The following is a 14,052-nucleotide window of genomic DNA, read 5'->3' as shown; positions in this document are numbered from 1 at the left end:
ACAACTTATTTTACAATTTAATATTCATATAACTACTTTAATTTTGTCTAATATCTAATTATTTAATCAAAGATATGTATTAATAATGAAAAAACTGTATTAAATATTAAGCTATTTTAATTATTACTGTTAATATTATAAGAATTTGTATTTGATAATTTAACTGCGCATTAATTGAAATGTTAATATTCTCTATTTATTCCTATTTGTAGAAATTTAACGTTATGTAATAGCTCAATTTTATTATGTTTTGTTTTGCTGTCATGGAGACACATGTAAGTAAGCGAGCGCGAGTTTTGGAACACCACGTGAGGAGAAGGTTTATTGAAAAGAGTTTTAGAAGGAGATCACGAGAACAATTTAGGCAGGAAGAACGGATATATAAGCGACGAACGCTGAAATTATAAATTTATTAAGAGAGAAGAAAAAGGAGAGGATTGGCATTAGGTTGGAATCGGAGCATTCGGGAATCACAGTGCGATAATAGCGAGTCGGCAAGTCACTCAAGCAGCTAATAAAGTCTACTAGTCGAGAGGCGGTTAGCTAATAAATTGTAGAATAACAATTATAGCTATGGAAGACAGCTGAGTTACTACTAAATAGACTAGCGATATTTGAGTTGAGATTCAATTTCAGGGCCGACCTTTCAAGGACATACAGAACCTTGAAGCAAAGCACAGAGTTATTAGCGAATAGTAGAGGCTGTAACGTTGAAGTTTACTGTTAGCTGTGCTTAGAAATATATTGCCTAATTCATAAGTGATCAGTAGTATTTCATGCAAGAACGTTTATGTGTATAGTGACTGACGATTAATTCAGTTATTGCTTAGAAGATTTATTTAATGAGTGCCATATACTGTTTAAAGTGTTTACAGTTATAAAAAGTGTTTACGTATAAGTAGACACTTATACGTAAACACTTTTTATAACTGTGAAAAAAATTATCGGTAAGATTATTCCAACCATTAATATTTCTATACAGAGAAGTCTGTGAGTTTCATCCTAGAATTTCCTTATATTAACAGTAACTATTGGTGAGAATTAACTGAGGTGTAAAATTAAAAGTGTTTGTTTGTGAAGAGATCTGTTACTGCAAATTTTATTGTATTTGGAACTTAAGGAACTGCAAGAAGACTACCTAGAGATGACAGATTTACCATTGTCTGAGTTTGTATGATTGTACTTATCAGAGAAGCTAAAATGTTTGTGATATCTTAATTACTGATTTAAACTTAAGTGTAAAATTTGTGATTTTAAAATTAAATGTTTATTTTTGTTAATCAAAAGTTGTATTTTGCCTGAATCTCTTTTACTGCACCATTCATAAAATATTCGAACCAAAGCGGGTGAATTAAGTAAGTCAAATATACTCGGCCTGTATATATATATATTAATAACGTATTAAGGAGAAATAGTTGAGGGTTGATTTTTCTTCAATTCTTGAACTAATTCAGATATAGAGTGGTGCAGTCAATAAATATAAATTTTCTCTATATTTGTATTAGAAATTGACTAGCAACTATTTTTTGTTTAAGAACATCGTAGTGACTAACAAGTCGGATCCAAAGTATAAATTGAGACGAAGTAGGATCCAACAACATCAACTCATCCAAAACAGATTTTGAAAGAACTAAAAGTTGAAAACTTGCATTGTGTCTGATTGATAGCCATGCTTTCTGGTCTCTTGCCAAAGCTTTCAGCCGTAACTTTTGTCCAACATTGCTCCCACCCCTATGGTTCTTTTGTATCATCACCTAAAGTAAAAATCAGCTGCAGCTTCATACTTCAATTCCTGTATGGGAATTGAAGTATGAAGATTCTTCTGATCTCCTTCTGGCAAACGTTTTTTGCCAGAAGGAGATCAGAAGAATCTTTTCAAATTAGATAACAAAAAAGTCTATTCATCCTGATTTCCCCACTTGTTCTAAGGTGTGTGCCCTGCTCCAGAGTTAACCCATATTCTGTGTTGTCTTTTTATGCTTTCATATCCCACTAGTATCTACCTTGCAACTTAGAAACTAGCCCATATACAATCCATTTGTAGTAACAAATCATTACTACTGAACTGATCCAATTTCTTTCACTTCCATTCTCTCTAAAGTAACAGAAAGAACCAGCAACACTCAACTCCTGTACTATCTTGAAAGCACTCATAGGATTACTTATATCATTCATCTCCAGACAAATACTATGGAACATAGTGAATCTCAGGTAGTTGCTCTTAATATCTCCAAGTCTTTTGATGAGGTCTGGTGCATTGGTCTTTCTAAGCGTCCATCATTTGTTCTGTTCTGTGACTGGATTGTTAGCTTTCTGACCAGTTGCACCACACTTATGATAATATGATGCATGCTGGGGTTATTCTCTTCTTCTTTTCTCATCTACCCTTTTTCCTTTTGTTCGTCAACAACCTACTCCAGTTGACTACTGACCCAATACACAGCTTTGCCAAAGTCAGTACATTACACTCCTTTTTCTTTTCTGACAAACCTTGTATACACAAATTATCAACAACCATCTCTTCTGTTCTGAATTCTGAACTTCAAACTATTCTTAAGTGGGCTTTGAGTAACCTTGTCTGTTTCAGTGCTAATGAAACAGAGATCTGCCTTATTCCCCCCCCCCCCCCCCCCCCCACACACACACCCACAAAAAGTTTTATGCCAGACAATGCTCATATCTCTAGACAAAAATGAAATGTCTTTTTGAGATCACTCTAACAGCAGACCTCTCTTGGCAGAAACACATTATTACAATAGTCTCCTTGGCATTCAAAAAATTAGGTTTGCTCAGGGATTTACTTTACATTATTAATTCTGTACAAAATGACACAAATATACTCAATGCTAACAACCCCAACGTTCCCAATAAGTTGTGCACTTGAGTGCACCAGTTAAAAAGGCACACATGCCTAGTAACTGCATGCACAAAATTTTTCCTTTCAGAATTTTTAATTTACAGTCAATTACGTTTGAATGTACTATAAAAAGAAATTATATCATAAATCATACTTATCACTTATTTTATTTAGTAGTTTTTTTTTTTTTTAAGCATCTCCACTCTAGTATACCGTAGCCTATTCCAACGTAATATACTCTAACCTCCACATAGCCTTTAAAGGAATGCGGAGAACTGACCAGGGCTTCTGACCTAATGTCCATTTCTCACCTTCTCGTGGTGCACCCTGTTGGGTATCTACCTGGATACTGAACGAACGAGGATGGGCTGGCAATTTGAGATTTATCCGACCAAATTGTATTCTTATTGGCTTAAACCAATATACAAAATAATGGTACAACATGACGAAATTTCATGCCGGCTGGGGCATCACCTGGTTAAATAAAGCCCCCATTGTTTTCGCCAGGGAACCAGCATGAACAGCAAAAAGTCAGCTACTGGAACAAATCTGAAAGCACACCCCAACTCAACATCACCAGAGTTAAAGATCGGTACTATCAACATAAGAAGCCTGAATGGCAAAGAAATGGAGCTAGCTGAGGAATTAGATAAGTACCAGATCGACATAATAGAGGTGACTGAAACAAAAAAGACCAGAACTGGTGAGATCTTTCTAAGCAATAAATATAAAATTATATATTCAGGCAATGACAATCAAGGAAAAGAAGGAGTAGCCATAGTATTCAACACTAAATACGAGGCTAATCTTCTTGAATGGCAGGTGGTGTGAAGTAGAGTGATGTGGGCAAATATAAGAATTGGGAACTGGACAATGAGACTTATTTGTGCCTATGGTCCCACAGAAGGTTCTACTAAGGTAGAAATGGAGGAATTTTTTGATGCTTTAGAAAAAGCAACTGACACAATGAAAAAGGAAATGTTGGTCCTTATTGGGGATCTAAATAACAGAGTAGGAAATGATTGTCAGACATGCAATAATATTTTGGGAAAATTTGGAGAAAAGAACAAAGCTAATAATAATGGCAAATACCTGTTAGATTTCTGCTCAGGACATGGACTGGTTATTACTAACACCATGTTCCAACATAAAAATGTGCACAAATTCACACGGAGAGAAGAGGCAAGAAATAAGAAAAGTCTCATTGACTATGTTATTGTTGATAGTGATGTTTTCTCCCTGGTGCAGGACACCAGAGTGTACAGAGGATTTGAAATTGGAAGCGATCACTATTTAGTCTTGAGCAGGATAAAATTGAATTTATATTGAAAAGAATAACATGTAAGAAAATTTTAAAGCGAATAAAAGTTGAGCAGCTCTCAGATGTGAACTGTAGACTAAAATACACAAAGATTATTGAAAAAAAAATGAAAGAGTTTGAGAACAAGAACAACCAAACCTTGGAGATTCAGTGGCAAACCTTGAAGAAAACCCTGATTGATTCAGCCAATTTTTCTATCCTTGGACAACCTCATCTGGTGAGGTTGTCCAAGGATAGAAAAATCAGAACTCCATGGTGGACACAGGAAGTTAAGAGGCAGTGAAGGAAAAGAAGAAAGCATATCAAAAGTTCCTGGCAAATAAGTCAGCTTGTGCTCTGAGAGAATACAGAGACAAATGTAAGAAAGCTAAACACTGTGTAAAACTAGCTAAACAAAAGTCATGGGAGGACATTTGCAAGAACATAGAAAATAAATACCAACAAGGTGGTAAGATATTCTGGAGGTTGTTGAAAGCTTAGGAATGGAGGAAAGAGTGCTGTAAAAGGAGTTAGAGATGATAAAGGTGACATGAAAACAGGAGAAAAAGATATCCTCGAAGTATGGAGTAATTACATTAAAAAATTGCTAAATGAAACAAGCAGTGATAGCACAGTGGTAAAAAAACACTCTCCAGGCATACAGTCAGGAATACATATTTATACTTGAAGTAGAAAAAGCAATCAAAGGCTTGAAATGTGGAAAGGCAGCAGGAGTAGATGATATTCGACCAGAAATGCTGGTGTATGGTGGTATAAAAGTCTTACAGTGGCTGCACTACATGGTTCAGAAGGCCTATACAGAGGGACGAATTCCTGATGATTGGAGTAAAGCTCTCATAGTACCCATATATAAAAAGGGAAATAAAACTGAATATGAGAATTACAGAGGTATTTCCTTACTGAGTGTTCCTGGCAAGATTTATGCAAGTATACTTGAGAAACGGTTGAGAATAATTGTGGAAGAAAAGCTTGGTGAAGAACAAGCTGGATTCAGGCCAAATAGAGGCTGTCAGGATCAGATCTTCACTTTACGACAAATAGTTGAGAAAGCATGGGAATATAACAAAGATCTATATTTAAGTTTTGTCAATCTAGAAAAGGCATATGACAAGGTGTCGAGAGAGAAGCTATTCAATACGCTACAGTTATTTGGTGTCAATAGGGCATTATAGCAAGCAATACTTAGTCTTTATTTGAGTTGTAAGTCAGCAGTTAGAATTGAAGGAAGTACAGGATGATGGTTTAATGTTAAATCTGGTGCGAGACAAGGATGTACATTATCTCCTCTGTTATTCATTATTTATATGGATCACATTATGAAGGAAAGTGATATTAAACATCAAAATTGGAGATGTTAATGTCAGCTCTTTTCTTTATGTGGACGATGTTATACTTCTAAATAAATCCGTAACAAGTCTGCAAGATTCCCTGACTAAATTAAATAACTGTTGTAATAGATATGGGATGAAGGTCAGCAATAAAAAGACAAAGACAATGAAAATAGGCAGAATCGTTGAAAATGTCAACTGCATTGTGATCGGAAAACCTGTGGAACAATTAAAACATTTCAGCTGCTTAGGCACGATTTTTAGTGAAGATGGTAAATTAAATATAGAAATAGACAACAGAATCAGCAAAGCTGGTATGGTGGGAAGTCAGTTGAATAAATTCATATGGAATAAGAGAGAAATTAGTCGGAACACTAAATTAGCTGTATACAAGACAGTGTTGAAACCAATTTTAACTTATGGATCTGAGAGCTGGGTCAGAAATAAAACACTTGACCAAAGACTAGAGACCTCAGATATGAGAGTCCTGAGAAAGATTAGAGGCGTGAACAGATGGCATCAATGGCAATATCATATTAAAAATGAGGATATTATTAAAGAACTTGACATTGTCAGCATCCACGAATGCATTAGCAGGTCTAATCTAACGTGGTATGGTCACTTAAGCAGAATTTGAAGAGGAAAAATTAGCAAAACAAGTGTTTTCTGCTAGGTTGGCAGGAAAACAACACAGAGAAAGACCAAGATACCATACAAAGTGCCTTAGATGATAGAAATATAAGATCTGATAATGTTAGTCTTGACAGGTAACAGACTGATTTGGAGGAAAATTGTAGATAGGAAGTTAGTAATGATGTAAATTTTTCATGTAGTACTATCATATCCTGTACACCCCTTGAGAGTACATGGCAGGAATTTAATGATGATGATGATAGTTACTTTTAAACTGTCTTATATAGGCAAATTGACAATGAAATGAGAAATATTACATTATTGCACACATTGAGGCTAGGAACTTGCACACAAAATGTTTTTCATGTGTTTCATGTGCACATGTCCTGGCAGAAATTAGGGGCATTGTTAACAACTCATTTCTCATAAAGTATTTGAAGTAGCAGAAATTGCTGTTTGCATCATCTTCCACTGCCACTCTTCGTCTGAAGTGGTATTAGTAATTCTCCAACATCATGCAGGAAGAACTTAATACTCTTTCATGGTTCATCTCTAATCCCACTGAACCGATTTCTCGTCTTTGTTTATCATTGTACTGCTGTCCTCTGGAAAGGTCTTCCATCTTATCTGTTTCCCAAGGAATCTAATCAACAGCGCTTCAAATCCATTATGAACGAGTTCCTTCTTGCCCTGCACTAATGTACTATAGGTAACCAGTCTCTCATGTATGGGATTATTAGTTTTTTTAAAAAAAAATTATCTCTGCATGTCTTATATACACATCCTCAGACCTTTGCATAGTACCATTAAACTATTAAAACCAAAATTTTGCTTTGAGGTGTAAAATTCTGCATTTTGCATCATTTTGGTTTGTTTGAAAATCCTCTATTTTGTTATTTTCTGCAATATTCACAGACAGACCATCTAGATTACAAAGATGCTACACATATAATAGCCTGCTAGAACACATCTAATACAATAGACTTTAAACAGTTGCATGATATTATATGGCATTTTCTGATCACCAGAACATCGGTGGCACTACTGAACTCATGCTGGGACATTATTTTGGTGAGAATCTGAAAATGGTGTTCCTGTAAGTGTTCATGTATGCTTCAAAACAAGTCGACATGACTGCCTTATAATGGAGAAATCTGCACCAGATTTAGAATAGATTTAATCTGTATCATACTATCTGTATATTCATTGTGAGGGTATGTATATATTGTAAACTGATGATGGTTGTGCTAGGGAAAAAAAGTTTATTATTTCTGAATGCTTATGTAAACTGATCATTTAATGATGAAAAAAATGTTTATGATTAAATGATAAAATTATTAAAAAATGCCTTGCTATTTAAATAAAAATCTCCTCTTTTAGATTTGATTATCATAGAATGTTTGGAGGAAAAATAACAAAGCATGTTACATATCCAGAAAAACTAGATCTGCATCCATATATGTCAGAGCCAAAGGTAAATATATTACTACTTAACTGTGCTCGTTTGTTGTTGAATAGACATTTTATTCCAAATTGCACACGGTTTTACTTTAGTATTATTAATCATGTACTGTAGAATAAGAAATTTCCCTAAGTGATTTCATAGTTTTTTTTATATAGATTTGTTCTTCTGTTTCCCTTTACATAATCACTTACAGAAAATAGTTGAATATATTATAAAAGACTCTAGGATTTCTAATGAAATATACTAAACTTAATTATTCTAATATGAGACTTTCTCTCTAATGGGAATATATTACATTTTGTTGCTGATACTCCTCTGGTCTGATTGTTCATAACTCTCGACATGCAATTTGGTATCACAGATTTCTGCCTACCACTAGAGGTGGGGGGGGGGGTAAAAATACTAATACCATTCATATAGTGTTATTCAATAGTGGCAACTGAAATAGTATGTTAATAAAAATGCAAAAAAAAATAATACCTCACTCGGCCTCTTTAGTAATTCAGTATTAAAGTAACATACATCAACGGCTGTGGCCATCATGTGTACATCACAGAACTGTCACTGTTTTTGTATGTTTGGATTTAAAATAAAAAGCTGGAGCTAGTCAGTGAAAATGGTAAGTTCTCATGTGAAATAAAAAAATAATGTTCAGTAATTATACAACTTAAACCAATCTGGCAAAAAAAGAAGAAAAAAAAAAGACACTTTGTGCCAACATTATTTTCATTTTTAATAACTGTAAGAATACTAGCAATTGGTGAAATGAGAGAATAGCTTAATATTTCATGCCTAATAGGCCTAATACTAACAGATATTAAATTGAAAAATTGGAGAATTAGACTTACCTATGCCATTAGACCGACCATTAGACTTCTTCGAGTACCATCTCCTATCCGAGGTCGATGACCACCTTGGCAAATTTTGAGCAATCCTCAGCCACTCTGAACAGTCCCTCAGAGCTCATGCCAGTCCACTGTCTTGATATCTGCCAGCCAAGATTTTCTTCATCTTCCTGGTTCTCATCTTCCATTTATCTTCCCTTTTATAATCAATTGAAGTATCTTATATTTTTCATTACAAAGTAGGTGATCAAGATATGCAGTTTTTCTTATTTTTATGGTATCTAAAAGTTCATGTGATTTCCCCATTTGTTCCAGTACTTCTTGATTGGATGTTTTTTTTATGTCCATGGGGTTTTTAACATTCGTCTGTATAACCACATCTCAATGGCTTCAAGTTTTTTTTTTTTTAATCAATGTTGTCTTCAAGGTCCAAGTTTCTGCACCCTACAGCAGTACAGGCCATACATAGCATTTAACCATGCATACTCTAAGATTTAAATTTAAATTGCAGTTACACGGTGATTAAAAAAATTAAAAAAAAACGGTGATTAAAATGAAAGAATAAAAAAAAATCTCCTGATATTTCATCAGGAGATTTTTTTTTATTCTTTCGTTTCTAACTTTTATTTCCATTTGCTGGATTGCATTCTTCATTTAAATTTTGTCACTCTTTTTATGTTTCCCATTTAAAGAAAGTGCTGAATTAAGAATTGGTTTCTTGCTTATGACCATAAATTTAGTTTTGGTGATATTTATTCTTAATCCCATTTTTTCACTCTCCTCGTTCACTACTTCCAGAAGATTTTGAAAATATTGCCAGCCAGAAGAGCTGTGTCATGGATGTTACTAATGATTTCACCATTTACATTAATCTCTTCCTTTTAAGATTTTTTTAAATATGGCTTCTGAGTATATGCTAAAAAGAAGAGGCAACAGCACACATCCTTGCCTTACTCCTTGTTTGATCTTAATGGAGTCTGTAATAATGTCATCAACTTGAGCAGATGCCTTTTGGCTCCAATATAAGTTTTCAGTGATCCTGATGTCTTTACCATCTAATCCAATTCTTTTTAAGAATTCAATCATTTTAGTATGTTGGACTCTGTCAAATGTTTTCTTGATGTCGATGAAGCAAATGAATACCTCCTTGTTTTGGTCACTATATTTTTGGAATAAGATTTGAGAACTGAAAAGAGCTTCTGTCATTCCCGAACTGTTTCTAAAGCTGAATTGGGTATCACCAATGGTGTCTTCACATTTTCTGTATATTCTGTTTCAAATTATTTTCAGGAACATTTTGAAAACATGACTCATTAGACTGATCATTCTACAGTCATTACAAGTTTTCGCATTTGCTTTTTTAGGTAGCATGATGAAGGTTGACTGTAACCAGTCTTCAGGAATTATGCCTGTATCGTATATCTTGTTAAATAGCTTTACTAATATAGTAATGTTGTTGCATTCTAATAACTTTACTATTTCTGCTGGTATTCTATCAGGGCCTAAGACTTGACCATTTTTAGCTGAGTTCAGTGCACATTCTACCTTTGATCTTAGAATGCATGGACCCTCCATCTTTTCATAAGTATTTTCTGGGTTTTGTCTGTTATCAGTAAAGAGTTCTTCTACATATTTCACTCATTCTTGTATTTTATTATCCCTTGCAGATATTATTTCTCCCTTTTTGTTTCAAATGATACATAGTTGTATTTTCTTAAATATGCCTGAGGTCTCTTTCAGCTTTTGTGTAGATTAAAACTCTCATGCTTTTCTTGTAGAAATTCTATTTCTTTACATTTTTCATTCATTCAGATTTCTTTTGCTTCTTTGATTTTGTCTTTAATAATTTTCTGAATCTCTTTATATTTTGTTGGACTATGATTTTTATATGATCTGCATTGATCCATGAGAGAGAGAATTTCATCAGTTATCTAATCTTTCTTTTTTATTGCTCTATCAGGACACAAGGCACTGGTACATTTCTCTATGAAGACAGATTTTAATTTGTCCCATGATTCATCAACCCTCATGACATCATCATTCTTGATAAGTGCTATTTCTTGATTCAGATCTGATAACGTTGGAGTCTTGACAGATAACAGATTGATTTGGAGGAAAATTGTATAGATAGATAGTAATGATGTAAGTTCTTCATGTAGTACTATCATAATATCCTGTACACCCCCTTGTGGGTACATGTCAGGAATTTGATAATGATGATGACGATGACTTACCTGTGCCTATGGTCCCATGGAAGTAAGTAATTTTTTGAATAATTAGAAAGCCAGGATATAAAGAATTGAGGTAAAGCTGAATATCTGTGAACAGCTAAAATAAGTAGGAAATTGCTTCTAGGTATAAATGGTTTGGAAAAAATTTGGAGCAAAAGGATAATCGCTAGAATTTTGCTTAGGATATGGACTAGTTGAAACATGGCTAACACCATATATCCAATAAAGCTGTATATAAATTCACATGGAGAGAACAAATGCACAAGAAATAAGTTACTTGATTTTATGATGTCTGATTTTATGTCTTCAAATTGATCCAAGATAAGAGAGTGTACAAAGAATTAAAAAAAAAAAAAAAAAGAGCAAGGAATTACCATTTATTTTTGAGCTGATAAAAATGAATATTATATTGTGAAAAGCAAAAGACATATCAACATTTTGGAAAGGAACAAAGTTGAACAAATATACAAATATTATTGGGAAATAGTAAAGGAGCTTGAAAATATCTATCATACTTTGGACACCAAGTTGCAAATCTGAAGAAAACATTGACCAGCTGGAAAAATATATGATGAAGTTTTCTGGAGAGATAGAAATGTTATAACTCCGTTTTGGGCTCAGGAAGGTAAAGAAGTGGTTTATAAAAAGAAAAAAAGCTTATAAAAAGTTTCTAATTAGTAAGTCAGAATTTGCTATTAGAGAATTTAGAAAGAAAATATAGACTAGCTTTTATTTGTATATAAAAGTAGCCATGGTACAAAGAATAAGGAAAAGACAAAAAAAAAAAAGGCAAGGGAATGGAATAGGATATTCTTTTAATATGTGATGAAGAATATCTTGTATTTATTATCTTGTATTTAAGATGGCATGTTTCCATTGAATATCATTCTCCTGTTATTTTGAGCTTATAATGTTAATTGCGACTTATTTTTTGTGTAAGGAATTCACAACGTAGAAGATTTAATAACTGTTTAATTATTAATTCTTGTATTTAAGAGGCAGTGAAGGAAAAGAAGAAATCATATCAAAAGTTCCTGGCAAAAATGTCAGCTTTTGCTCTTAGATAATACAGAGACAAATGTAAGAAAGCGAAACATTGTGTAAAACTAGGTAAACAAAAGTCATGGGAGGATTTATTTTCTATGCAAGAACATAGAAAATAAATATCAAGAAGGTGGTAAGATATTCTGGAGGTTGTTGAAGAAGCTTAGAAATGCAGGAAAGAGTGCTGTAAAAGAAGTTAGAGATGATAAAGGTAACATGAAAAACAGGAGAAAAAGATATCCTTGATGTATGTAGTAATTACTTCGAAAAATTGCTAAATGAAACAAGCAGTGATAGCACAGTGATAAAAAAACACTCAACAGGCATTCAGTCAAGAATACATATCCATACTTGAAGTAGAAAAAGCCATCGAAGGCTTGAAATGTCAAAAGGGAGCAGGAATAGATGATATTCGACCAGAAATGCTGAAGTATGGTGGTATAAAAGTCTTCAGTGGCTTCACTGCATAGTTCAGAAAGCCTGGACAGAGGGACGAATTCCCGATGATTGCAGTAGAGCTCTAATAGTGCTCATATATAAAAAGGGAAATAAAACTGAATGTGAGAATTACAGAGGTATTTCCCTACTGAGTATTCCTGGCAAGATCTATGCAAGTATACCCGAGAAACGGTTGAGAAGAATTGTGGAAGAAAAGCTTGGTGAAGAACAAGCTGGATTCAGGCCAAATAGAGGCTGTCAGGATCAGATCTTCACTTTATGACAAATAGTTGAGAAAGCATGGGAACATAACAAAGATCTGTATTTAAGTTTTGTCGATCTGGAAAAGGCATATGACAAGGTGCCAAGAGAGAGAAGCTATTCAATATGCTACAGTTATATGGTGTCAATGGGGCATTCATTATATCAAGCAATACTTAGTCTTTATTTGAGTTGTAAGTCGGCAATTAGAATTGAAGTATGTACAGGATGATGGTTTAATGTTAAATCTGGCTTGAGACAAGGATGTACATTATCCCCTCTGTTATTCATTATCTATATGAATCACATTATGAAGGAAAGTGGTATTAAACATGATATCAGAATTGAAGATGTTAATGTCAGCTGCTTGCTTTACGTGGACGATGTTATACTTCTAAATAAATCTGCTACAAGTTTGCAAGATTCCCTGACTAAATTGAATAACTGTTGTAATAGATATGGTATGAAGGTCAACAACAAAAAGACAAAGACAATGAAAATGGGTAGAATCGTTGAAAATGTCAACTGTGTTTTGAATGGGGAACCTATGGAACAAGTAAAACATTTCAGATAATTAGGCACGATTTTTAGTGAAGATTGTAAATTAAATATGGAAATAGACAACAGAATCAACAAAGCTGGTATGGTAGGAAGTCAATTGAATAAATTCATATGGAATAAGAGAGAAATTAGTCGGAACACTAAATTAGCTGTATACAAGACAGTGTTCAAACAAATTTTAACTAATTGATCTGAGAGCTGGGTCAGAAGTAAAACACTTCACCAAAGACTAGAGACCGCAGATATTAAAGTCCTGAGAAAGATTAGAGGTATGAACAGATGGCTTCAATGGCAATATCATATTAAAAACGAGGATATTAGGAAAGAACTTGACATATCGTCATTCAGGAGTTCGTTAGCAGAGCTAATCTCAGGTGGTAAGGTCACTTAAACGGAATGGGTGAGGAAAGATTAGCAAAATAAGTGTTCTCTGCCAGGTTGGCAGGAAAATGACCCAGAGGAAGACCAAGATATAGGTGGATTGATACGGTACAATGTGCCTTAGACGATAGAAATATAAGATCTAATAATGATAATATTGGAGTCTTGGCAAGTAATAGACTGATTTAGAGGAAAATTGGAGATAGGAAGTTAGTAATGATGTAAATTTTTCATGTAGTACTATCATATCCTGTACGTGCCCTTGAGGGTACATGTCAGGAATTTGATGATGTATTTTTCAGTTAAATTGGCATCATGAGGGGAACCATACAGTGGTATAGACATGTACATGCACACAATATATCGGTTACTATCAGTTATCAGCATTGTGTTTTGTTGCTGATTGCCATGGATGAGAGGCAGCTTAAAGCACTCATATTTGTTGATATTGGGTAGTTTTTAAGGGCGGAAGCAGATTCCAAGAAGTCTCTCATATTTGTACTTGCTTTATTGAAATGTAATTTGGTCTTTATCCAGTGGATCCTGTGATGAGTATCCAAGGCATCTTCTGGTAAACTTGAGCAGCCATAGTGGTTGGGATTGGATGTGGTCTCGGTTTTATGTGATCCAGATATTGGCTGTCCTGCATGTTTAGGAAAAGTAGGAAAGGTTGTGACTAAAGAATAC

The 14,052-nt window shown here is 34.0% G+C and overlaps 1 protein-coding gene across 4 annotated transcripts in view; it reads left to right on the top strand.

Moving 5' to 3' along the window:
- LOC150109060 (uncharacterized) overlaps nt 1-14,052 on the top strand; it is a 339,899-nt gene that overhangs the window by 200,009 nt on the left and 125,838 nt on the right. For all 4 annotated transcript variants that reach the window (XM_090405164.1, XM_090405171.1, XM_090405179.1 and 1 more), the window contains exon 10: nt 7,520-7,613. In XM_090405164.1, the coding sequence (XP_090261290.1) occupies nt 7,520-7,613 (94 nt within the window). The remainder of the gene's footprint in view (nt 1-7,519; nt 7,614-14,052) is intronic.

The sequence above is a fragment of the Typopeltis vanoorti genome, chromosome 2, assembly GCF_054136105.1.
Source record: "Typopeltis vanoorti isolate ZY-2024b chromosome 2, IOZ_Tvanoo_1.0, whole genome shotgun sequence".
In the NCBI taxonomy this organism is placed as follows: Eukaryota; Metazoa; Arthropoda; class Arachnida; order Uropygi; family Thelyphonidae; genus Typopeltis; species Typopeltis vanoorti.
The sequence above is the reverse complement of the archived record's forward strand: the minus strand, read 5'-3'. Positions and strand labels throughout refer to the sequence as shown.